The sequence below is a fragment of the Schistocerca serialis genome, chromosome 5, assembly GCF_023864345.2.
Source record: "Schistocerca serialis cubense isolate TAMUIC-IGC-003099 chromosome 5, iqSchSeri2.2, whole genome shotgun sequence".
In the NCBI taxonomy this organism is placed as follows: domain Eukaryota; kingdom Metazoa; phylum Arthropoda; class Insecta; order Orthoptera; family Acrididae; genus Schistocerca; species Schistocerca serialis.
This window is the reverse complement of record NC_064642.1, coordinates 401,366,145-401,393,494: the sequence shown is the minus strand read 5'-3', so window position 1 is coordinate 401,393,494 and position 27,350 is coordinate 401,366,145. Positions and strand designations below refer to the sequence as shown.

Below are 27,350 nucleotides of genomic sequence, written 5' to 3'. Positions count from 1 at the left end.
TCCTATGTGTAAGAACTTAATGTTTCACTGTACTATGTTATGGGATTAGTGAACTGTGTTGTTTTGTTGCTCTAGAGGCTGCTGTTCATCGTGCTGAATACTTCTTGATGTCACTGATGTAACTGAATTACAATTATGATTTGATTATTGTGGTCCTGTTGACACTTGCCTACTTTTTTTCGAGATTCGTGTGTTTTGCGAGAGCAAACCATATACATGTAATGATATAGAAGGCGCTGTGATATCACAGATGCAATGCTTTTACCTACCAACAGATGCCACAATATTCACTGTCAATAGTTTTTCATTGGTTATTTTCCTTGTCTTGAAAGTCAAAACTAAAGTGGCCATCATGGCGAATCCAAGAAAGTTTAGTGAGAAGATCGCTTTACACAATCAAAAACAAGCAGAAGAAACGGCCGCTTTCGAGCAGATAATGAAAGAAGTTTCAGATGCGACCAGTAAGGTAGGTAGTACCAGTGGTTGTTGTTGCCTTTATGCATAGCGTCGTTCATAACACCGTCATAATATAAACAACCTGCTGTGCAGACGTACATTACAATTGAATTCTCGGCACTTGTCGTATGGACTCAGTAATAAAAGTCGATCGTTCTTATATTATTAATAAATACAGCACGAAAACCTTTCCGTGTAGCGAATATCGTATGTGACGTGCCTCAGCCAGAATTGAGACAGTCTTGGTATCACAGCAAGTGACACCTGTGTGATGTGCCTGCGTTAAGAAGCAGTTGATTGTTACATAAATAAATCTTATTTATTTTTTAACAGAACATTGAAAATTGCTGTTTGTTTATTGTTACACACGGGAACATAAATATTTTGCAAGACAGTCGTTAAGGTTCGTGTAAGTTCGTGACATTGAAGGCCCTGATTATGGATTTGAAAAAAGGAAACAGTTTGCGTACAGTTTCGAAATACTCCTATCCGTGACCGTCTGTACGATTTATAGCATGCAGCATGCTATGTCTAAAGTGAACAAAATGCCCGGGAAAATGATGTGGTGTACAAACAAATGATTCGCAGGGCAGGTTTATATTTGTAATTGTCATCCATGTTATTAGAAACAACCGTAGTTTGTCAGTTTTGAGTCGTGGGTTGTGTAACCTCGCTGCAGAACGTTCTATTTTCCGCCAGTCGTAAGAAATGTTTTCGAGCATTTAAATGTTTGTTTTGGAATGTGGCAGGTTCTTATATAGCCAGACTTAGTTTGTAGGCGTGAGATTTTCTAAGTTATACTGTTTCAGTTGCACTTGCATTTATGAAAGTGATACGAGATCAAGGTCTGATCTAGAAACGAATTCTGTTAACGTGAAACTATATTTGACTAATGGTGTTGTAAACAGTTGTAGATTGCAACACAGCTGGGCCATATTTCACAGGTTTAACGCAATATATTAAACAATAGAATGACTTCAAGTTTGTGTAAGTAGATTGTTCAGTGTACACCAGTAAATGCATTTTCTTGTTGGAAAATATTGGCATTGGAAATTTGGAATACACAGAATATTACGTTCATTGTCAGAAAAAGGCAGCATAGGCCTACATCAATAATCATCAAATATATATTTTGTGTACACTATTTTGTAGCCAATTTGTGTTATTGGTGTATTCCACTGGTGATTGGGAAAGCATGGAATCGACAATACCTTGGTGCAATCCATATCGTCCTATTGTGTTCTTGGTACTTTGTAGTCTGAAACCAGCTGATGTCATAGTTGTTTGGGTTAAAAGTAGTGGAGCACCCTCATCCCCCTCCCCCTTGCATTTTTCTATATGGTGCAGATGTAAACATTTGGCTGCGCTGTAAGGCAGTGTTACCACAACCTTTATTTAGCTTTCACATTCATAGTCTTCACCAACCCACAAACAAACAGTCATGTTTCAGCCTAATCTAGACCTCGTGTTGTGCTACAGATCAGTCTGTCACCACAGACATCTCACATAATTATTATTCCTACTTACAAAAAATGGAGCATTGTTCCATTGGCTTGATTAATTAATTCTTTTTCCAAGTTTACCTAGATTGGTAACTGGGTGTGATGGGCAGGCACAAATAAAAAAATTGTGTGGCATAAATTTTTTGACCTCTAAGTATTTCTTAAGAAGCTTAATCATGTATGCCACTGTTTATGCTACTGAATATTACATTTCCTTATGCATTACTATGTTATAGCAAGAGTTAGAGTCCTCATTCTTCATAAAACTCGGTAAGACATTGGTGCTAGAAAAATGAGCAGTGTGGTCCAACAGTGAGAACCATTCTGAGAGTACTAAGCTGCCAGTCCATTTTCTGTTGCAATTTTGAATGGCTGCATGCAAATTATGCCTTTAATGAGATGTAGGCTCAGTTGTGTATTGGAATGTGTGTGGTCTTGGAAAGTCAAAGGCAGCGCAGCACACACAATTCATATGATATACAAGTTACCTACACATTTGGAGCCATGTACATACCACTTGTTTAAGTACTATTTAGTGTGTAATAGAGTTTAACATAATGTAATGATGAAACTAATGAAATAGTTTAAGATGTGCATTTGAGCATTGGGTAATACTTGCTTAATGTTTGATGACACACCAGGTGTCAGGGTAAGAGCAACATAGTGGCTGCTTCAAATTTTTTCAGGCCTGTGAATTTATTAATTTATAATTGTGTAGATATTTTTGAGGAAGTGTGCACTAAATATGGAATGAATGTCTGCTATGACTTGATTTGTGCTGATATGGAGGAACCAATCAGGAGTCATATATGAAAAGGATGAATATTAAATATGAAGCGAATGTTGCCAAAGATTAATATAGACCTCTGGCTATTCAGCCCATTATTATACAACCTTTCCTTTATATTCACATTATTAGCCACCGCACAATCGGAATGTCATCTTCCAACCCATTAGAGACCTCAGGCGATGCTACAGATCGGTTCTGTTACCGCAACCAAGATTCGTGGGGAAAGTGATGGTGAAGAGTGGCACTACCTTACTTTAATAAGATGTCAGTATTGAGGTCTTGTTGGGATTTTAAATTTTAAGTAAAATTGTGTTAAGTTCATTTTGGCTCTCAAAAATAAGTTCCGTGAGATGCGAGAAGTGTATGACTGAAACAATTAAGTTTAATATAGTGTGATACTTCGCAGATTTGTCTTCATGGTACGTTGTATTACTTGTTGATGCAAAGAGGCTTCACTCCATAGATTTTCAGTTTCCTCATTAGTGATATAGTCTACTGATAAAGTGAAGAACAACAGTAGAGTCCCCACTCTGTCTCCTCAACTATGTCACAAGGAGCTCCTACAGGTGGTTTTCCAATGTTACGCTGTTCCTTCTGCACCATATCTTTCAAATGAGAGGCAGTGCATTTCTCAGGGCACACCTGGGATTGTTTATTTTCCAGTAAATGAGTCAATATGGAATACAAAAGTAACTAATTAGTGCAAGGAACACATGTCAACAGAATCTGCGTAAAACGCCACATGCTGCATTACACTGGTAGACGGGAAAATAATTCATGATTATTTGTATGACAGGAAATCCCATTTCCCCAGCACACACACGCTGCTCACTATTCACTTTACGTGCAGACCTAACTGTAGAGTTGGATTTTAGGCCCTTTTCTGCCTGTTTTATTATTTTGTTGAGAGCTACTTAATGATTCAGTGTGGAATATATCTTATATGTAGCAGTCATGTATGATGCCTGTGTTTGGTTAGTGTGTGGTACTGGAACGCCTTCCCTCCCGTCCCCCGCTTTCCTGAAATTTGGGCTGTGGTGACAGACTGATCTGTTGTGTAGCTCAAGGCCTAGGTTAGGTTAAAAGTCAGTTATGTGATTGAGAGTTGGCAAATACAATGAATGAGAAAGCCAAATAAAGGTTGTGGTTAGAGGGAGACCAGTAATGTGCCCTAATGTTTATATTCATGTCATATTTAAAAGCGTTTTGACATATTTAAACACTTTTCATTATAAAAACTAAAACGGAGAGATAAATTCAGAAAATGTGTATTAGATAATAGACATGTCTCCGGTGAGTATGTTGATGCATATTATGTATACGTATCATTCATAAAGTATGAAAAATGCAAGGGGTTCCAGTGACCGTTATGAGAGTTGTTTAGGAACACTAGATTTCAGATGTTTTGAAGTAGGCTGCCAAAGATGTACAATATATTTTTGGTAACATTATCTGCTACTGAAGTTAGCTGATCATTTCTATGTTCTCATGCTGACTAGACAAACTAGTGACAAATTGTCCAACTGTTCCCTGAATTTTCTTTCTAGACAGTTATACTAGTTTGGTGAAGTTCTCAGATTGATGCAGAGGTCAAACAGAGGTCTTGTAAATTATCTCCTTTATAGGTAAATTCGGATTCATTCAGATTTTCCTATAAATCTGTTTGTTTTGTAACTTCCTTACATATAAATTTATGTAATATTTCCATCCAAAATTGTTGTGGACAAATGCTTCATTTTAGTAGCTGGATTTACTTAGATCACCAGTAGTTAGTAAATTGATTTTGTAACTTTTCGTCTGACGAGTCCTCTGTGCATTAAATTTATTTATATTGAATGTCATATTCTAGTACTTGACCAAATAATAATTTTCTGACAGTTTGACTTTGTTTAATACAAATGTGTCATTTACACATAACAACACAGATTACAGACATTAATCTAAAATGTCATCCACATAAATCGTGAACAGTAATGGTCCTATTCCACTTTTGCTTCTGATGATATCTTCCAGTTAAGAATGACGAACTGGATATTGTTTGCTAGGAGGTCTTCAATCCAGTAACACACATTTTCAGATATTCCCCAAGCATATACTTTGTTTACTATATGATGACGCTATAGTATTCTTAATTGTTTTACAATAAAAATTAGTGATTCTGACATTCTAAATGGCTTTGGTACATGTCTTTGCCCTCCTCAGTAATTTTAGTAGGCCCTATATTTTCCCATGAAGTTTGGAGCGATCACCAAGCTCCAAATCTACAGATTTAAATACAATATCCACAAAAGAGATTTCTATTATTGAGATGCTTAACTTACTTTGGAGCTTGATCTGTTTATTCATAGGCAACATTTTGTTGTTGTCTCTTTCAGAAAACGCCTCTCATTTTAATACATGGCTCCACTTCCTACGTAGTAATTGTAAAGGTCGGTGTACAAAATGCCATTGCCAGTGACATACTTTGTATTAAGTTCCTGCCTTCCATGGGACTTAAATACACAACACACATTTTTTCATTTCCAGTAATTTAACAATAATAAGCTATTTACATAAATTCTGTATCTGCAATATGTGTGTGGAGAGCATACTGTGCCAGATGGTTACCAGAGTTACAGTAATCATGACTGGTAGCTGTGTCATATTCTTATGTTCTAGGTGAATGCTCTTCCTAAGCAGCATCTTCTCATTAATCAATCTCGAGAATGCTTCCTTGGGGGCTCTTTGCCCAATGTCAACCACATAGGAAGTGATTCAGTAGATTTGAAGGTAGGGGTTAGAAGTATGCTGTTGCTTCATTGTAGTTTTTGTGTTCTCCCATTTGGGAATAGTTCCTTTGCAACGTTTTGTGGCTTCCACATTAACAGTTATTCTCCTGGCGCTAATGTAAAATATAGCTGAATTCCTTATGCTTGCTTCATATTAGTGTAGATGAGAATAAAAATAGTCTAAATCAATTTGAGTAGGAGTCCCTTCTTCCTGCAAGTTTTCTTTGCATTTCATCCTGACTTTAACAGCTGCTTTCTTTGGTCGTTGAAAATAATGTTTGGAGTGCCTTAGTTAATTTCTTCAAATCAGTACTTAATTGGTGCTGTGTGTGTGTAATGCTTATAGCAGCAGTAATGTTTCATTTTATACCACAGAAACATTTTGACGTAAATAAAAATTGACAAAAGAATATAATTCTGTGCATGACTTAAGTGATTGGATTGTTTGACAGACCAGTTAATAACTCTGATCAGCATATTTGAAGCCTTTGGAATGTAGCTAATTTTTGTTTCCTCTGATAGTCAAGAAAAAAAGGAGATTTAAATACAAATTTGACATCAACCGTGGAACTTCATGTACATTGATGAATGTGAGTAATAATATCACTAGGTTTGTCATTTATCATTAAGTTGGAAAATGTGGTGAGGAGGCAGAGAACAGAGGCAACTACATCAGAGGGTAATGGTTTTTACCGGGGGAGGGGGGGGGGGGGGGTGACAGAGAGAGACCAATCAGTATTGTAATGATGCAAGCAATCAAAGGAAACAGGAAGAGCAAGCTAAGCACAAAGAGACATTTGCAAAACTTTACACAAAATTTTCTGGCAAAATTATATACAAAGACAGAGGATTAAAAGTCAGTAGAAAGATGGAGGAGATGGTTGACTAAAGATGGATAGAACAGGTGATAAAACATTTTTGGACATTCCAACGTAGAAAGCCAGTGCTGCATTTGAGAGAGGAAGAAAAGTGGTGCCAGAATGTAAAGAGGATAAATTAATACTCTGACTGTGTGAATCTTAAAGTACATTTGTTTTTCTAACTTCATAATTTTCTAGATTCAGTGTGCTGATCTCTGTCTTCGTCTTTAGCAGTTATCTCTCTGCCGTGCCAGAAAAACAAACTGTAGAAAGTAAAATTCATTTGAAAACAAATTAAATTGAGACTTGTAATCATTTTTGACTGGCAGTAACAGACAATTTACTCCATGTTAACGCTAGTCTACTATATATCTCTAGTAATCGGATGGGTGTTCTTGTGCCAGATGCCGTAAATTTGTTATTGGGAGCTAGTTTGAGTGTTACTGTGAAAGTTTTTTTGAAAGTACTGCAGCTGCTCTTATCCAGTCTCTCAAATTACTTAGTGAGTGTTCCACAGTATGTTTTATTGAGAAGATTTCTCTACAATAACATTGTAGGAATAGAGCTTAAGGCTTGGAGCGAGTGCCACAAGTGGGTTATTTGGCAAAAGAAGGAAATCTGCACTTCAGTGATTGTAACTAAAATATTTTAAGCGTCTGGAAATATTAGACCACTTTAAGAGCTGCTTGTATTTGGGTAGCCATGTAGCAGGCATGATGTAATTATGGATCTAGATCCCAAGCACACTCACCATTTACCCCCGTCTGTTGAATTTTTTTGGTTTTAATGATATGTCGACTAACAGCAAATGAGTGCCTACTATTCTTTTGTGAAAGTTCCTGCTACCTTCCCTGCATAAGCATCTCTTGGAAAGATGCAGGTACAGTTCTTTGATTTTGTTGCTTAATGAAAGATGTACAGTCATGTTTAATCATAAACTGATTTTGAATTGCTGGAATTAAACATATTAGACAGCCTTTCACAGAAATAGAAATGCTGTAGTGCATAAGTGTTAGTGAAGTGGTGCAGTAGTTAAGATGCTGGTTTATTTTTAGAAGGAATGGAATTCAAATCTCTTCCAAAATTGTTCTTGCAACTGGCTATGGATGCTTCCTGCTGTTCTTCCTATCTCCATTCTCTTTCATCGGAAGAAGCACTCCATCTCCAACATTGGCACTGATGAGACACCACAATTAGACACTGGGATCATATGGAAGAGGCTTCAGTACAGGCTCCCATGAGATGTCTTGATTGTTTCTTGGTTTTCTTGGGTAATATTGAATGCTGGCATGATTCATAAATAAAGTGATATCTAAGAGAGATGCTTTCTTTGGCTAATTCGTGTTATGATCAACTCAACTTCTTTTCAGATATTTTTTGATTTCTTACTTCATCACTCCAGCATAAAAGTAGAACTGTGGAAGTGGAAGATTTCCCATATGCAATCGCATGAGATAACGAATCAAATGCATACACTTTGAAATCCTAAAAAAGCACTTGAGGCCTTGTACTACCTGTAACTGCCACAATTACTGAAATGTGGTAGCTGTTGATTAAACTGTGTTGTGCTGTTAAGTTTCTGCCGTGGAGGTGTTTTTATTGACTAGGCTCAATAATTATTAAAACTTAGTGTGATCCTCACACATAGAGCAGCAGCACACAAAATATAAGAAATACCCTGAAGTGCCAAAGAAACTGGTATAGGCATACATATTCAAATACAGAGATAGGTAAACATGCAGAATACTGCATTGGAGTCGGCAACACCTATATAAGACAAGTGTCTGGCACAGTTGTTACGACTGGTTACTGCTGCTGCAATGCCAGGTTATCAAGATCTGAGTGAGTTTGATTGTGGTGTTATAGTCGGTAATCCTGTGATGGGACACAGCATCTTTGAGGTACATCTACATTCTACATTTATACTCCGCAAGCCACCCAACGGTGTGTGGCGGAGGGCACTTTACGTGCCACTGTCATTACCTCCCTTTCCTGTTCCAGTCGCGTATGGTTCGCGGGAAGAACGACTGTCTGAAAGCCTCCGTGCGCGCTCTAATCTCTCTAATTTTACATTTGTGATCTCCTCGGGAGGTATAAGTAGGGGGAAGCAATATATTCGATACCTCATCCAGAAATGCACCCTCTCGAAACCTGGCGAGCAATCTACACCGCGATGCAGAGCGCCTCTCTTGCAGAGTCTGCCACTTGAGTTTATTAAACATCTCCGTAACGCTATCACGGTTACCAAATAACCCTGAGACGAAACACGCCGCTCTTCTTTGGATCTTCTCTATCTCCTCCGTCAAACCGATCTGGTACGGATCCCACTTTGATGAGCAATACTCAAGTATAGGTCGAACGAGTGTTTTGTAAGCCACCTCCTTTGTTGATGGACTACATTTTCTAAGCACTCTCCCAATGAATCTCAACCTGGTACCCGCCTTACCAACAATTAATTTTATATGATCATTCCACTTCAAATCGTTCCGCACGCATACTCCCAGATATTTTACAGAAGTAACTGCTACCAGTGTTGTTCCGCTATCATATAATCATACAATAAAGGATCCTTCTTTCTATGTATTCGCAATACATTACATTTGTCTACGTTAAGGGACATTTGCCACTCCCTGCACCAAGTGCCTATCCACTGCAGATCTTCCTGCATTTCTCTACAATTTTCTAATGCTGCAACTTCTCTGTATACTACAGATCATCCGCGAAAAGCCGCATGGAACTTCCGACACTATCTACTAGGTCATTTATATATATTGTGAAAAGCAATGGTCCCATAACACTCCCCTGTGGCACGCCAGAGGTTACTTTAACGTCTGTAGACGTCTCTCCATTGATAACAACATGCTGTGTTCTGTTTGCTAAAAACTCTTCAATCCAGCTACACAGCTGGTCTGATATTCCGTAGGCTCTTACTTTATCAGGTGACAGTGCGGAACTGTATCGAACGCCTTCCGGAAGTCAAGAAAAATAGCGTCTACCTGGGAGCCTGTATCTAATATTTTCTGGGTCTCATGAACAAATAAAGCGAGTTGGGTCTCACACGATTGCTGTTTCCGGAATCCATGTTGATTCCTACATAGTAGATTCTGGGTTTCCAAAAACGACATGATACTCGAGCAAAAAAACATGTTCTAAAATTCTACAACAGATCGACGTCAGAGATATAGGTCTATAGTTTTGCGCATCTGCTCGATGACCCTTCTTGAAGACTGGGACTACCTGTGCTCTTTTCCAATCATTTGGAACCCTCCGTTCCTCAAGAGACTTGCGGTACATGGCTGTTAGCAGGGGGGCAAGTTCATTCGCGTACTCTGTATAGAATCGAATTGGTATCCCGTCAGGTCCAGTGGACTTTCCTCTATTGAGTGATTCCAGTTGCTTTTCTATTCCTTGGACACTTATTTCGATGTCAGCCATTTTTTCGTTTGTGCGAGGATTTAGAGAAGGAACTGCAGTGCGGTCTTCCTCTGTGAAACAGCTTTGGAAAAAGGTGTTTAGTATTTCAGCTTTACGCGTGTCATCCTCTGTTTCAATGCCATCATCATCCCGGAGTGTCTGGATATGCTGTTTCGAGCCACTTACTGATTTAACGTAAGACCAGAACTTCCTAGGATTTTCTGTCAAGTCGGTACATAGAATTTTACTTTTGAATTCACTGAACGCTTCACGCATAGCCCTCCTTACGCTAACTTTGACATCGTTAGCTTCTGTTTGTCTGAGAGGTTTTGGCTGCGTTTAAACTTGGAGTGAAGCTCTCTTTGCTTTCGCAGTAGTTTCCTAACTTTGTTGTTGTACCACGGTGGGTTTTTTCCGTCCCTCACAGTTTTACTCGGCACGTACCTGTCTAAAACGCATTTCACGATTGCCTTGAACTTTTTCCATAAACACTCAACATTGTCAGTGTCGGAACAGAAATTTTCGTTTTGATCTGTTAGGTAGTCTGAAATCTGCCTTCTATTACTCTTGCTAAACAGATAAACCTCCCTTTTTTTATATTCCTATTAACTTCCATATTCAGGGATGCTGCAACGGCCTTATGATCACTGATTCCCTGTTCTGCACTTACAGAGTCGAAAAGTTCGGGTCTGTTTGTTATCAGTAGGTCCAAGACGTTATCTCCACGAGTCGGTTCTCTGTTTAATTTCTCGAGGTAATTTTCGGATAGTGCACTCAGTATAATGTCACTCGATGCTCTGTCCCTACCACCCGTCCTAAACATCTGAGTGTCCCAGTCTATATCTGGTAAATGAAATCTCCACCTAAGACTATAACATGCTGAGAAAATTTATGTGAAATGTATTCCAGATTTTCTCTCAGTTGTTCTGCCACTAATGCTGCTGAGTCGGGAGGTCGGTAAAAGGAGCCAATTATTAACCTAGCTCGGTTGTTGAGTGTAACCTCCACCCATAATAATTCACAGGAACTATCCACTTCTACTTCACTACAGGATAAACTACTACTAACAGCGACGAACACTCCACCACCGGTTGCATGCAATCTATCCTTTGTAAACACCGTCTGTACGTTTGTAAAAATTTTGGCAGAATTTATCTCTAGCTTAAGCCAGCTTTCTGTACCTATAACGATTTCAGCTTCGGTGCTTTCTATCAGCGCTTGAAGTTCTGGTACTTTACCAACGCAGCTTCGACAGTTGACAATTACAATACCGATTGCTGCTTGGTCCCCGCATGTCCTGACTTTGCCCCGCACCCGTTGAGGCTGTTGCCCTTTCTGTACTTGCCCAAAGCCATCTAACCTAAAAAGCCGCCCAGCCCACGCCACACAACCCCTGCTACCGCTTGTTGCGTGTAGTGGACTCCTGACCTATCCAGCGGAACCCGAAACCCCACCACCCTATGGCGCAAGTCGAGGAATCTGCAGCCCACACGGTCGCAGAACCGTCTCGGCCTCTGATTCAGACCCTCCACTCGGCTCTGTACCAAAGGTCCGCAGTCAGTCCTGTCGACGATGCTGCAGATGGTGAGCTCTGCTTTCATCCCGCTAGCGAGACTGGCAGTCTTCACCAAATCAGATAGCCGCCGGAAGCCAGAGAGGATTTCCTCCGATCCATAGCGACACACATCATTGGTGCCGACATGAGCGACCACCTGCAGATGGGTGCACCCTGTACCCTTCATGGCATCCGGAAGGACCCTTTCCACATCTGGAATGACTCCCCCCGGTATGCACACGGAGTGCACATTGGTTTTCTTCCCCTCTCTTGCTGCCATTTCCCTAAGGGGCCCCATTACGCGCCTGACGTTGGAGCTCCCAACTACCAGTAAGCCCACCCTCTGTGACCGCCCGGATCTTGCAGACTGAGGGGCAACCTCTGGAACAGGACAAGCAGCCATGTCAGGCCGAAGATCAGTATCAGCCTGAGACAGAGCCTGAAACCGGTTCGTCAGACAAACTGGAGAGGCCTTCCGTTCAGCCCTCCGGAATGTCTTTCGCCCCCTGCCACACCTTGAGACGACCTCCCACTCTACCACAGGTGAGGGATCAGCCTCAATGCGGGCAGTATCCCGGGCAACCACAGTCGTAGTCTGATCGGGGGATGCGTGGGACGAGCTGGCCGTCCCTGACAAACCCCCATCCGGACCCCCACAGTGATGCCCATTGGCAACAGCCTCAAGCTGTGTGACCGAAGCCAACACTGCCTGAAGCTGGGAGCGAAGGGATGCCAACTCAGCTTGCATCCGAGCACAGCAGTTGCAGTCCCTATCCATGCTAAAAACTGTTTTGCAAAGAACGTCTGAACTAATCTACAGAAAGCGCAAACAGATCGACAAAATTTAAACGGTTATTAAAATACAAGATTGCCTAGTAAATGCAGTAATGCTGCTACTTGCGCACTGCTGACACTGCTCGGTAGTGAGTAAGTGCAGATTTTCCCTTACGACCATTTCGCAAGTGTCCCATGAATATCAGGAATCCGGTAAATTATCAAATCTCAGACATCGCTGCAGCCGAAAAAAGATCCTGCAAGAACGGGACCAACGATGACTGAAGAGAATCTTTCAGCGTGACAGAAGTGTGCAACCCTCCTGCAAACTGCTGCAGATTTTAATGCTGGGCCATCAACAAATGTCAGTGTGTGAACCATTCAATGGAACATTGTTGATATGGGCTTTCGTGTACCCTTGAAGACTACATTACACAAAGCTTTACATCTCGCCTGGGCCCATCAATATCTACATTGGTCTGTTGATGATTGGAACCATGTTGCCTGGTTGGATGGATCTCATTTCAAATTGTATTGAGTGGATGGACATATACAGTTATGGAGACAACCTCATGAATCCATGGACCCTGCAAGTCAGCAGGCGACTGTTCAAGCTGGTGGATGCTCTGTAATGGTATGCAGTGTGTAGAGTTTGTGAGATACGGGACCCCTGATATGATAAGACTCTGACAGGTGACATAGACATAAGCATCCTGTCTGATCACCTGCATCCATTCATGTACATTGTGCATTCTGATGGACTTCAGCAATTCCAGCAGGACAATGTGACACCCCACACGTCCAGAATTGCTACAGAGTGGCTCCAGGAACACTCTTCTGAGTTTAAACACTTCTGCTGGTCACCAAATTCCCCTGACATGAACATTGTTGATCACATCTGGGATGCCTTGCAATGTGCTGTTCAGAAGAGATCTCTACCCCCTTGTACTCTTACACAGCGTGCAGAATTCATGGTGTCAGTTCCCTCTAGCACTACTGACATTAGTTGAGTCCATACCACGTTGTGTTGCGGCACTTCCACTTGCTCGCGGGGCTCTACATGATATTAGGCAGGTGTACCAGTTTCTTTGGCTCTTCATTGTATAAACAGACACAATTTTCTTTTGTTAATAGCTCAGTAGCTGCAAAATGCCTCTGTGTTGTGGTGTAATTGCCTTAACGACTTTTTTTCACTTTGTTCCTTTCTTTCGAACTACAGTACAGTTACTACAGGACTTTCGTTTCCTAGATATTCATAGAGTATCACAAGGCCATTTAAAATTTTTCATTTGTTGTTGTTATATCAATCAGATTAAATTCTCCTTTGGTTTTAGGCATTGAAGAGAACATTATTTTTCTGAGAGTTTAGATCCGTGGCTTAGTGGCATACCTACCAGAGTGCCACCTGTGTCTACCATTTAGTAAGGAATGTTCACAGCCAGAAGCCTCAGTGTCGTGCACACATGTGAAGCAGGCAGGGAACCACACCATGGAGATGCACTCATCCTTCCTACAGGCAACTGAATGAGTTTAAAAGGGGTGAAATTGTGGCCTTCTGAGTGGCGGGATAGTTGTTTCGGAGAAATGTCACGCGAGTTGGATGTGCTGTATCAGTTGTGCAACAGTGCTAGTATCAGTGGGCCATGTGAACATTTTCACCTGTAGATGATGATCTGGACATCCATGCAACACAGATGCCCGCCAGGATCATTGTATTGTAAGGGCAAGAGTGACAGATCACACAGGTACCAGGCATGTCAATACAGACTGATGTCAACAGTTCATAGGCAGTGGGAATGTGGGCATGCACACCTCTAACCCATCTTCTACTTGTGCCTCAGCATCGACATGCACGGCTCAACTGGTGCCATCAGAGGACCACTTGGAATATGGAATGACACACAGTGTCCTTCAGCAATGAAAGCAGATTCTGCCTACATAGAAGTGATTGTTGTTTGTGTGTACAACATAGACGTGGTAGTGCTCTCTTATATTCATCCAAGGCGCTGGCCCCATTCCTGGCCTTGGGTGCATTGAGCTAAAACTCTCGTTCACCTTTGATGTTTCTGGAGGGAACACAAACCAGCATGCAATACACGCAGAATGTTGTTAGACCCATCCCTTTAGTGTTCTTATGACAGGAAGATGATGTATTGTATCAACAGGATAGCACTTGCCCACACACCGAGCATGCAACTCAATGTGTTGTGCAAGATATGCAACAACTTGCCAGCATGATCTTTGGACTTGTCTCCACTTTAGCACGTGTGGGATACAAAGAGCTCGGATGTGACTTGTGAGACTTGTCAGATAACTTCTCTTACAGAACTATGTGAATAGGTCAAGAAGGTGTGGTGTAATGTGTCCCAAGACATTATTTGCCATCTTAATGATCAAGTGGATGCCAGAGTCAGCACCTTGATTACTGCCATGGAAGTTACACCACGTATTAATGTGGAAGTTTCGGAATGAGTGGATTATTGTGACAGTTGCAATGAAAAGGTATATGCTTCGTACTTGGAAGAACCATGCGTTTCCGTTTATATGAAAGATAAAAGTTTTTGCAACAAACCGTAGCTTGTATTAGCTCTGTTTTGTGTATGGCTAGTTGCTTCTGCTAATCATCTGTGGCATGCAATTGAAATTAGTACAGTCTCTCTCATGTAGTCCATTTTATTTTGTTGCTGGTCAGGTAATCTGTGTTACCTATGTTCTGACTGGGCTGTGGCAAATGCTCTTTTTTTTTTAAAATACAGAAAACACTATTTGCCATATGTGCTGTAGGGGTTGTGTGTTGTGTGATTCCAATTTTCAGTGTTCACATTGATGGTGACACTTTTTACCATTTTTTTATACCTCAGATAATTTTTTTTTCTTCCTTTTTGTGATTTGTCAGCTTGTTTAACTTCACCTTCCCTGTACTAGATATCTATCTAATCATCAAAATTTTGGATCCTTTAGTTTTGCCACTGAAGATATGGTTCCTCTGAACAACCTGTGGGTGATTTCCTTCCCCATTCTGGTTCAGTCAGAGCTCCATTTGTAATGTCTTCAATACCAATGAGATGTTAAACTCTAATGTTTCTTCCTTCTTCCCATTCTGAGCAGCAGCTAAGGTAATGTTCAGCTATTCTCTTAGCTGCTCCAATCCACTATGTACAACGTTCCCGTTACTGAGAGAACAGTTTTAAGCAGTTACACATTAACACTTGACTTAATTAATTTTACTTTTTATGCAAATATCTTTTGCTGCTGGTGGAATTGTTGATCTAATCTTTTACGTTATAATTCCAGTATCAAGAGGAACTTTTTGCATGAAATGTATTGATTATGCAGTTACAGATGTTGCCAAGGTTTCTTGGTTACTACTATATATTTGCCTTAGGTTAAGACAACAATACACTCAGGGGGCTCACAGTTCTTCCGTGAATTCGTGCGTGGCGCACGCAGGGTTCCGAGCTGTTGCAGCCCGTTCTTCCTTTCTGGGCTGCATTTCCTTCCTTCACCTCTTCCTTCTCTGCCCTAGCCCCACTAGGTCACCAGCACATGTAGCCAGTCCTTATGGTGGGGCTGTCATTTACCCATGTGGCTGAGCCCCCTGACAACACAGGGATCACACTACTGATACCTGAACTGTTGCCTCCCTATGTATGCCAGGGAGTGGTTGCTTGTCATCCTAGAGCATTGGAAATTCCAGGAAAAGCCTCCGTGTCAGATTGCTCTTGCTGTGGCTGGGTGGTGCCCATGGTGATAGCCCTGATTGGTGTGGGTGGTATCAGGGCTGGTGCTTGACGCAGGAAGCATATCAAGTTACAAAAATTTGGACGTTTTCTGACAGCCATCTCTCTGAATGGTACCGTACCATTGAATGATGCTTAGTATGACCCTGCAGCCTGCCCTTCGCTGGCTACATCATGGGAGGAGGGCCAGGCTCGCCGTCTTGGGATGAAACACATTCCCCGCTAGCTGGTCTGTATTAGGACAAATGGGGACACATTCACTGCCACAAAGCCAATGTTTTTTTGTGGAGAATATCAAGGACAAGTTTGTCGAAGTGGAGTCCATCGGTAAGATACGGTTGGGCTCCCCATAGATCAAAGCTGCTTCTGCAACTCTGTGTGCTTGTGATTTTCTTGGCAATGTTCCATTGTCTATTAACTCTCAAGAGTGTGTGAATATGGTCCAGGGAGTAATTTTTCATAGAGACATCATCCTTTGAACTGACGAGGAACTCTAGACGAATCTGGAGCCAAGCGGCATTCATTTTGTTAGACACGTATAGAAGGGCCATAAAGACAAGTGCTCCAATACTGGTGCCTTTATTGTGGCTTTCTAGGGTGATATCCTCCCAGAGAATGTGTAACCAAAGTGACGTGAAGCCACACCTCACGTTACCCGTGAGGTGCTTTCGGTGCTTGTGTTTGGGGCATATGTCTACTTGTTATATGGTGGACATTCTGTATGGTGACTATGGGGACCCACTGTGTGAGGGAAACCCCTGTGTTCTGTCATCTTTGTGTGTAAATTGTTATGACCACCCTCTCCAGATTGTTCAGCTTTCAAAAAGAAGAGACGACCCAAGAGTATAAGTCTCTGGATCGCCTATCTAATATTGAGATTCATCAAAAATATGACTGACTCCACCCATTGTTGATGTCTTCTACTTTTGCCACTGCTACATCCTTTCCCCCCTCCACCTTTTCCTTACCCCGGTCCCATACCCCTTTCCTCTCGCCCTCCCCTGCGGTTCCTCCTTGCCTTTTCCCCAAACCGGCAGCTCCCATCCATTCCCCTCGAGGAACTCGTCGCCGACCTCCTACTCCTCCTCCTTGGGCAGAGAAGAAATCCTGTGTCCAATCTGGACATTGCTGCCACCTGTTTTCTTACTGATAACACCTCCTCCCTCCCTGTGAGGGAGAAGCAGGTCAATTCTAAAGAGAAGGCATCCCCAGGCTTCACCCCCTCCTTCTCACACCTCACCTCAACTTCTTTATACCTAACTTGGGCTCTTGCCACACAATAATCCAGTGGAATTGCAATGGATGTTACCGTCACATGCTGGAAATTCAACAACTTATTACCTCTTATTCTGCATTCTGCCACTTCAAGAAATGCACTTCCTTGATTGACCCCTCTCAAAAGTTTTGTGGTTATTGGGCATTCTGTCGAAACCTTGCCTGCCCTGAAGTAGCATCTGGAGGGGTCTTTAATTCAAACCAATGTCATCAGTGACTGGATCCCACTTCATACCAGGAAGCAACAGCAGTACGATTGCAGACGACCCCAGCAATCACCATTTAGAATGTCTACCTCTCCTGGTAGGCCAATTCCTTATGTTGTACTGACCACCTTAACAGCAACTCCCACCCCCGTATCTCCTCCTTGGGGACTTTAATGCATGCCACTTCGATGAGTAGGGGTCTTCTAATTGACCAACTTATTACAGATTGATGGGTGTCTCCTCATTGATGGTTCCCTACCCTCTTCAGTGCTGCTCATGGCACCTTTTCTGCTGTTGATTTCATGATCTCCCCTGCTCTTGTTAGTTTCACTACACTGGTCACCTTTGTGACAGTGACCACTTTTTGGCGATTCTATCGTTACTTTGCCGCCACCTGGCATATAGGCCCCTTATTAAGGATCATATTAAGCAGAGTAAAAAGAAATGCTGGGAGTGCTATGTTTCCTTCGTGGGGACTTATACCTCTTCATTCCAGGTTTGGTCCAAGCTCTGTAGCCTTCTGGGGTGCCAGCAACAATTAGCTGTCGAGGGTCTTATTCTGCAGGGTGCTCTACCTACTGATCCACTCGTCCTTGCAGCACACCTCATGACACACTTTGCGACAGCATTGTTATCTGCTCCCTACCCTGCTACCTTTATCTGGCAGAAATGATGATTTGAAGAAACCCCCCTGTTCCAACCCTTGCCAAGCTTAAGCCTATAATGAACACTGAATGGGTATTCTTTCAGTCTCTTACCTCTTCACATGACTTGACCCCAGGCATAGATTCCATCTACAATCAGATGATTCACGCTTGGACGTTACCTAGAGGCAACATGTACTCAGGGTCTTTAACTGCATTTGGCTCGCAATGGCGAGACAGAATAGTTATCCCTGTACTTAAGCCATGGAAGAACCCAGTGTCTCTCAAAAGCTACCACACAATTATCCTGATGAATATACTTCGTAAACTGCTTGAGAGGGTGGTTAGCTTCAGATTATGTTGGGTACTCGAATCTCGGGACCTTTTGTCCTGATGTCAGTGTAGCTGCTGGGAAGAACAATCAACAACTAACTATTTACTCGGGTGGGAAACAGCAATCAGACAGGATTTTGCTAAACGCTGATACCTTGTTATGGTCTTCTTTGAACTACGTAAGGCGTATGACACAGTTTGGCGCGGTAACAGTTACCCCATTGACTGGAGCTTTTGTAACCCCCTCCCCGCCCCCTTCAAATTTTTATCCGCCAGTTTTTATCACACCAGTGCTTCCAAGTTAGAGTTGGCATTTCACTCAGCACCCCTTGGATCCAGGAGAAAGGTATCTCATGGGGTTCTGTGTTAAGTGTCACGCTGTTCCTCGTCGCCACCAATGAGCTTGTACCCTCTGTTGGGCCTCTGGTTAACCCGTCATTGTATGTTGACAATTTTGCATCTGGTGCAGCTCTCACCCGGTAGCATAAGCTGAATGCAGCTCAAGTGTTCCATCTGACAGTCCACTGCCTGGGCCCTTACCCATGGCTTCCAGTTTCCTCCCTCCAAAATACGAGTTATTCATTTTTGCTGTTGACCCACAATACACCCCGGTTCATTTAGGCAACCAGCGCCTAGAGGCTGTAGCACAGGCCCGTTTCTTGGGCCTTATTATTGATAGAAGCTTAATGCTCTCCGCCTCCTGACCCACACATCATGGGATGCAGACTGTGCTACTCTTGTCCATCTTTACCATGTTCTGGTTTCAAGACTAGGTTATGGTTGTCACTCTCACGACTCAGCGGCTTCTTCCACTCTGAAACTACTTAACTTATTTATCATTATGGAGTGCGTCTGGCTATCAGTGCCTTTCGCTCTAGTCTCATCGACAGTCTCCCCAAAGAACCAGGTATTCCCCCTCCACAAATATGACAGAGCCAACTCCTGGTTTCTTAACGCAGTTGCCATTCGGCAATTCCTTGACCATCCTGTATACCCCATCCTCTTCGCAAATGAGGGACGTCTTCCTCCTGGCACCCGCCCTCGTGTGGGATTGCTGGTTGGAAGGTCTCTCACTTCCCTTGTCAGGATCTTCATCTCCACTACTGGAATGTGCCCCTTGTATTTCCTCTGCATCCTCCGCAGATGGTGCCCACACCGTGGATTATAACTGACCTATTCCAGGGTCCTGATGTCTCTGTTGCCCCTATGATATAACAATGTCTTGTACATTCCACCCTTGAAGAGTTCCAGGGTGCTACTATCTTCTGCACTGATGGTTCTAAAATAATAGATAAGACGGGATATCTGTTTACATCTCCTACTGGCATGGGGCACCATTTACTGCCAGAATCATGTTGTGTGTTCACAGCAGAGGTGCCAGCCATTAACAGTGCCTTCCACTTTGTTACTCAGGTGTCCCTCCACAGTTTTTTCACATATGTTGACTCAATGAGGAGTCTGCAGGCTATATACCAATGCTACTCTCGTCACCCTTTGGTCTCTTCTATCCCTGACCTCATCTCTGCCCTTGGCTGTGCCATGTGCTCTGTTGTCTTTCTCTGGGTCCGAAGTAGTGTTGGCATCCCAGGGATTGAACTGGCTGGTTGTTTGGCTAGAGAAGCAGATACTTAACCCTATTCCCTTTCATGATTCCAGGTGCCGATATGTGGATACACATCAAATCGCTGTTTGTCAAAAAGTGGAATGACATCAAGTGCACTGCTGCTCTCAGTAATAGTCTCCTTACAATCAATGAGACTGCCACAGTTTGGTGTTCTTCTTTCCTCTCCTCTCGGATGGAGTCCACTATTTTATGCCATCTGTGTGTTGGTCATGCTAGGCTCACCCATTGTTTTCTCTTGTGTAATGAGCCATCCCCGCAATGTGGCTGTGGAGCCAGATTGACAGTATCCCATATATTGGTGGAATGTTTTCTTCTTTTCGTCCTTCATACAAGGTATAGCTTTCTAGATCCCTTATCTTTAAGATTAGCAGACGATTCATGGGTGGTTGAACTGGTCCTCAGTTTCCTCTGTTAAAGTAGTTTTTATTTCCATTATAAGGTTTTACTTTACTCATGGAGCAGAGATAGGGTGGTTGTAGTTTGGGCCTCAGTTCGCGTTTCCGTATAATGCATCAAGAACATCAAAATAGTATTTGGATGTATGCAGACTGAAGCGATAAATGAAAATCTGTGCCAAGGCTGAGATTCGAACCCAGATCTCATATGCACTAGGCAGATGCGCTAACCACTGTGCCGAGCTGGCACAGTGGATTTGCACAACTGCATGGACTTTCCTAGCATGCCTCCCTCCTCAGTCCATGCAGTTGTGCAAAGCCTCTGTGACAGTGTGGCATAGTGGTTAGTGCATCTGCCATGTTAGCTGGAGACCCGTCTTCAAATCCCAAACTTGGTATAAATTTTTATTCGTCATTTCAGTCTGTGTGTATACATGATAGAAGTCTAAGACTTGAAAATATGTCTGGAATCATATATTTTCATTTCATTAAAATATTATTGATCCGCATGTCTCATTACGAAAGTGATGATAGATAAATGAACATTTAACTCTCTGACCTACAAGAGTGATGCCAGCTAATATTTCGGATATATTTGGTAACTTATAAAGCCTATGCATCACTCAGATTATGATTTTTCAATGTGGAGCTGTTGCTGTGCATTTTTAAACATTGTCATACACGAAGTATAGAAAATAATTCAAAGTTCGCACACTTGTAGCAACAGCTATTGGTCAGGTAACATCAAGAGACATGGTGTTAAAAGAAAGGAAGAGGGAAACAGCATTGCAGTAGAAGTTTTTTCAGTACATGGCTCATCCAGTTTTTTGCTGTCAAAAATGTCCCACCTACTATGAATATAGATTAGAAACAAAAGATAATAAACTGTGTGTGCATGTTGATGAAAACCTGAAAACCTAACAAACCAAGCAGTATGGTGGTACATGTCGGCAAACAGCAACCAATTGTAACTCAGTGTTGTAGAAGATGGCTTGTAACTTTGTATCTGTTCCTGCAGCCGGAAAAGATTTGTTTTGACAGTCACATCTTCTTCAAATTTGCACAATGGGGTGGTTGTATATGAGGTACCTTACAGCATTTGTGAGTCTATTGGAGCTCTAAGTTAGGATTGAGCACCAGGTTTATTTTGGCATAATCTTTGCCTTTGTATTTGGTAGTCTCTTGCCACCTACATACCACTACTCTGAGTGTTGATTTAAAAATGTTTGAAAGATATATAGCTGTTAATTCCAGGTGTCCCCTTACTCCATCATACACTGCTGGTTGTCTGCTGTTTCATTTTCAGGTATGCCACAGTGTTTTTACCCAGCATGGTAATTTCCTGATACTATCTGTGCCTGTCTCATCAGATTCATGATGTCATATGCTGTTGGATGGTTGGATCTTCTTCTGTGCAGATGTCTTAGTAGTTCCACCACTGATTTGGAATGAAAAAGGACAATAGAACTCAGAATCCAAGAGCTGCCCAGTGTATTGAAGGGCTTGAAAAATAGCCTAAAGCTCAGTTGTCATAATTGTGAGTTCCCTAGGGAGCTTGAATTTCATTCCAGTGTGGCAGCTGGTATCCCATTAAGCACAACCACATCCATCATTATTCTTTGAAACATTGGTGTAGATGAATCTGATATTGTTGTCTGGAGAGGCTCTCCATCAAAATGCAATTATGAGTGTTACCACAACTAATCCTCACTTTGTCAAAGAGTTTTCTTTCCACAAATGAAAGTAATTAGAATTACATGTGGAGTTCACACATGAATCCCTTCAAGGTGTCTATTTAAATTTTTAGGTATATTAATGACAGCCTTGCAGTGCATTTATTCTCATGAAATTAATTATTGACAATACATTCCTTTTTGAGAGTCATAGAGATATTCACCAACACAAGAATAGAGTAAAAACTGCACTTTCCTCTAATGAATCTAACTTTGACGCAGAAAAGAGGGCAATACTGTTGATAATCTGCATATTCAACTAAAGTGCCTGACTATAGCCAAAAACGTTTCACTGACTGTGGAACTAACTAAAATATTATGATGAAAGAGTGCTTCAAGGAGACATATCTTGCACTCTACCTGAATTAGATGAGCAGTGAGAGTCCACAGCACATGGTCTCGCAGTCACATTCTCGCTTCCCGAGCATGGGGTCCTGGGTTCGATTCCCAGCGGGGTCTGGGATTTTCATCTGCCTCGAGATGACTGGGTGTTTGTGTGGTGAGATTGGACTGAGCAAAGGTTGGGAATTTGTGTGGGCGCTGAGAACCATGCAGTTGAGCGCCCCACAAACCAATCATCAGCATCAGAGAAGTGGTAAGACATAGTACTGAAGGATGAGGGCTTAGATCCCCATACAGTCTTCCTGAGTTATGTTTTTCTTGATTCTTTAAATTGCTTGAAGCAGTAGTTGGAATGGCTTAAAAAAAAAAAAAAAAAAAAGGCAATGGCTGTTTTCTTCCCCAACCCCAGTTTGCGTTAAACCTCATTGCAGTTAGTGTTACACCCTAATCTACCTTACGACCTTGAAATTTAAGGAAGGAAAATTTAAATTTGGTGCCATAAAAGCAATAAAATCTGTTTAGAAAATTACTTTGTTGGGACTCCAGTCCAAATCCATATCCAAAACAATGGTACATGAATGTAACAAAAGTTATTTTCGAGATATTTAAGATGGAATTATTCTCATCCCCAGTATCATATCCTTGATTTTTATTTTATTTATTTATATTTTTTAAGTTTGTTGTTCACAATTGAAATATTATTAAGTTGTGCTGAAGTATCACACTTGTAAGCACATGTATGTTGAAAATAGAAATTCTCATCGGCAAATTACCCATGCTTATGTGATATAGTGGTGCATAGCACTTGGTATCGATCACATAAAGGAGAGATATTGGTAGGCGGAATGTACCTAGAAATTTCAAGTGTTTGTGGAAGTGATTAATCACTTATAAATATCATAAGATGTCAGGACACACAGTAATAAAATTAGGCTAAATCTTCCAGCATCCATGTTTTCTCTAGTTTGCTACAATCAGTTATGGTAAATTCTGGGATTGTTGCTTTAAAGAGTACACAGTTGGTGTCCCTTCTTTCCCACACCAGAGCTTGTCTGTCTCTTATTGACCTTTCATTGAAGGAACATGAAACCCTAATTTGCCTTCTGTCTGTCCAACCTTATTTCCGCTGTTGGAATTTCTTATTCCTGTGGTGACTTGTCTTCACTCTTTTATTTTGCTATCCCCATTTTATTCCTCTTTTTGCATGTTTAGGGCTACGACCTTTTTCCGGTGACTCAATTTTTCATTAAATTTGCCTCCTATGTAGTAGTTTGTGCACAATTATCAGGCTAGCCTTCAACAGTAAAAACATTTGGTCTTCTCATCTATACTTTATTTTTTGCTCTTTTAATTCACTTTATGTGAACCCTTCACATACTATTGTACATCTTTTTCTGCCTTATGCTGTATAAATACAATCTCGTTAATGCTTACATCTAAGAGTGTGCATTAAATTATCCTGTGGCTCTCACTGCCATGGATGTCAACGTTCAATTCTCTAGTGTTTGCTAAACTTGTGTAGGTGTTTGTGATTCCTACATATCATTATTAGTCTATCATTTGCCTATTGTGTGCAGAATTGATAAATGGTAATGTTATGGTGTGTATTGGTTGTGCATGCACCCAGACTTATTCGTACTGTCACTTGCCCAAGTATTTGATAGAAGCAGAGGAATGGTTTCCCATTCTGCCATGAATACTGACTATAATAATTATTCAACAGTTCTTTGCAAAAAGACTCTAATTGGCCCTTCCAAACTGGCCAAGAAACTTTCATGGAAATTTCTATAACTTTTTATTGATCAGACTTACAGGTTCCAACATCAGAGGCACCTTAAGGGAGTGGTAACTACCTAATCCAACAATTATTCCCTTGGGGTCTTCTTAGAGATTTGAATGTTCACACCACCTCTTGTGGGGAAAAATACCTCTTTATCTGGTCGTGGCCTTCAGATTGATAAGCTTCTTTCCAATCTTGATCTGTCTCTCCTCAGTGACGTCCCCCTCCCCCCCTCCCCCAAGGGTTCTCAAATCCCTTTTTTTTTTTTTTGAGTATATGCTTGGCCACCACAGGACTCCAACCCTTGCAGTGCTACTGCCCTTTTTGGTGCTGCAAGTCTATCCTTCTGCTATTCTTCTTTCCTCTCTCTCTTTCCATTGGATGGCTTTCTTAGTGCCAATTGTGCTTGGATCTGGTTTGTGATTGTGGGCATTTGTTGTTGTCCTTTCTAGCATTCTACAACTTTTCATTCTTAACTATATGGTTGACTTGTTGGGCTCGACTTGCTATTTCTTGTCCAAATTTTACAGAACTGCAGATCATGTGGGGAAGGTCGCCCAGTGCGGCATACATTCCACACTTTGTGCCTTTCTTGCAAATGTACTACACCCAGAACCCAGCACAGTAGCCATTCTGTGTGTGTGTGTGTGTGTGTGTGTGTGTGTGTGTGTGTGTGTGTGTGTGAGTACCTGCATGGTGCTAGCTTGAGTTGGAAACTCCCCACGCAAGCCAAGGTGTATGTGCCTGTCACGGCTGAGACATGGGGACTCCGGGCAATGGTTTAATGACTAGGCCCCCACCCCACCGTAACCACACCCCTAACCACCCACCACCACCATTTGCTGGTGCCATAATGGACCAAAGACATTGCAATAGCTATCCATTATCGATAACAAGCAGTGCAATGATTCAAATGACGTCATTCACAAACCAACCATATCACTTGTAAATGGCTTTGTGCTAAGGTTCATTGTCTAATTGAATGCAGTAAGAAGGAATCTGGAAGCACTATGCCTCCTCCTTGGGGACGAAAGTCTTTCTCAGTCATGGTCTTATGTACTGCCAGTGTTCACCAAATTTTCCAAGTCATGTCCTTCAGAGTGGTTTCACAACAAGTCATTGCTTCTTGCAGAATGCCGTGCGACCAACTTTGCGATGGTATCAGCATCTTCTTTCTGTTTGACTACCTTTCCATTCACAAGATGAAGACAACCTCTTAGGTTTTACTCCCCAGCAGGTTGAATCCTATACTGAACCCTACTGTGACTGGGAACTAATTCAGGCTCTTGTCTCATGCCACAACACACCTAAGACCCTGAGTCAATTTGCAGTCAGACGATCCAACGCCTAAATGTTCCTCAAAGTCAACATCATGTCAGGGTCTCCAACTGTCTTTGGCTCCAACGTGCCTTTCCCTCGCAGTATTGAGATAGCATAATTGTCCCAAGCCTTAAACCAGACAAGAACGCAACGTTTCTAGACAGATACTAGCCAGTTAGCCTGATCAACATACCCTATAAGCTGCTTGTAAGAATGGTTACCCACAGATTACGCTGGGTCCTCGAATCTTGGGGCCTGTTGTCTCCCTATCAGTGTGGTTTTTGGAAGGGATGATCCACAACAGACCATCTGCTTAGTTTGGAAACACAACGCGACAGGATTTTTCTAAATGGCAATATCCTGTTGCAGTCGTTTTTTGACCTGCATAAGTCGTACCATACCGCTTGGTGTCATTACACACTCCACAACTGGGGCCTCTGAGGCCTCCTATATTGATTTTTATTTGTTGTTATCGCACCAGTCGTTCTGGGTAGTCAGCACTTCTCAGCTCCCCTTAGGTCCAAGAGAATGACATCTCAAAGGGCTCTGTGTTGAGTGACGCTGTCTTCCTCATTGACTTTAATGGGTTAGTGGCCTGTGCTGGGCTGCTGGTCACCCCTGCATTATATTGCCACAATTTTTGGCTCTCTGTAGCCTCTGCCGAATGCCAGCCGTAACGTGCCATCCAGTGGGCCCCTGCATGAGCACTTTCCCATGGTTACCAGTTCTCTCCTACAAAAAGTGCCTCATGCATTTCCGCCATATCATGGTCCATCGTATTCCGGAACTCTTCTTAGGTACCCAGCAGTGGGACATAGTAGCACAACCTGTTGCTTAGGCCTCCATTTTGATGTAAAGCTGACTTGGCTGCCCCATATTCATCACCTGAACATTAGCTGCATGCGGAAGGTTAACGCTCTCTGCTTCCGTGCCCACAAATCTTAGGGTGTCGATTGTACTACACTTATCTGTAGTTACTGGACCCTGGATTCGTCCCAAATTGATGATGGTTGCTGGGTTTGTGGTTTGGCGGCTTCTTCAGCTTTGAGACTATTAGACGCAGTCCACCATTGTGGTGAGTGTCTGGCCAGTGGTGGCTTTCTTGTAGACCTATATACAATCTCCTTGACAAAGTGGGGATCTTCCCTCTTCAGATGTGATGTTACCAAGTTTTGATCTCCTATGCAATCGCCTGTTGACAATTCCCTGACCATTTCACGTATCCCATTCTCTTTACATACTAGAAGTGTGGTCATCCTGATTCTTACCCTTAAGTGGAATTACCAATTGGAATGCACCTTGCTTGCCTCTGCCAAGATCTCCGTCTCCCCTCCACGGACTATGCTCCCCATGCTTTCTCGCCCTCTCCCCCTTGGATGATGCCCAGGCCATTGATTAAGACTGATATCTTCCAAGGTTCTAAAGTTTCGATCGTCTCTATGAGCTTCCAGCGTCTGTTAGTCCAGTGAAAGAGTTCCAGGGGTGCTACCGTCTTTTACACAAACGGCTCTAAAACTGGATCAGTCTGAATAAGCTTTTACGTCTCGTGTCACTATGGAATACTATTGGCTGCTGGGAATATGTAGTACGTTTACAGCAGAGTTGACAGCTGTTAGCGGAGCCATCCAGTTTGATGGGCCTTGCTTGACCATGTTTGAGTATAGACGGACTTAGTGAGCAGTCCATAAGCTATTTATAGATGCTATTCTTGTCACGCTTTGGTCCGCACTGTTCGTGACCTTCTCCCTGACCTTCATCATGTTGCCTGCTCAGTTGTCTTTCTCTGGGTCCGAAGTGATGTGGGTATCCTGGGAAATGAACTGGCCGACCGTTTGGTTA

At 42.2% G+C, this 27,350-nt stretch overlaps 1 protein-coding gene across 2 annotated transcripts in view; it reads left to right on the top strand.

Annotated features, from left to right (window-relative positions):
* Window positions 1–251: 251 nt before the first annotated feature.
* LOC126481180 (CREB-regulated transcription coactivator 1-like) overlaps window positions 252–27,350 on the top strand; it is a 388,693-nt gene continuing 361,594 nt past the window's right edge. Inside the window, exons 1-2 of one of the 2 annotated variants that reach the window (XM_050104753.1) lie at window positions 252–466; window positions 5,407–5,517. In XM_050104753.1, the coding sequence (XP_049960710.1) occupies window positions 353–466; window positions 5,407–5,517 (225 nt within the window). In that variant the 5' untranslated portion in view covers window positions 252–352. The remainder of the gene's footprint in view (window positions 467–5,406; window positions 5,518–27,350) is intronic. The other variant, XM_050104752.1, reaches the window with a different exon arrangement.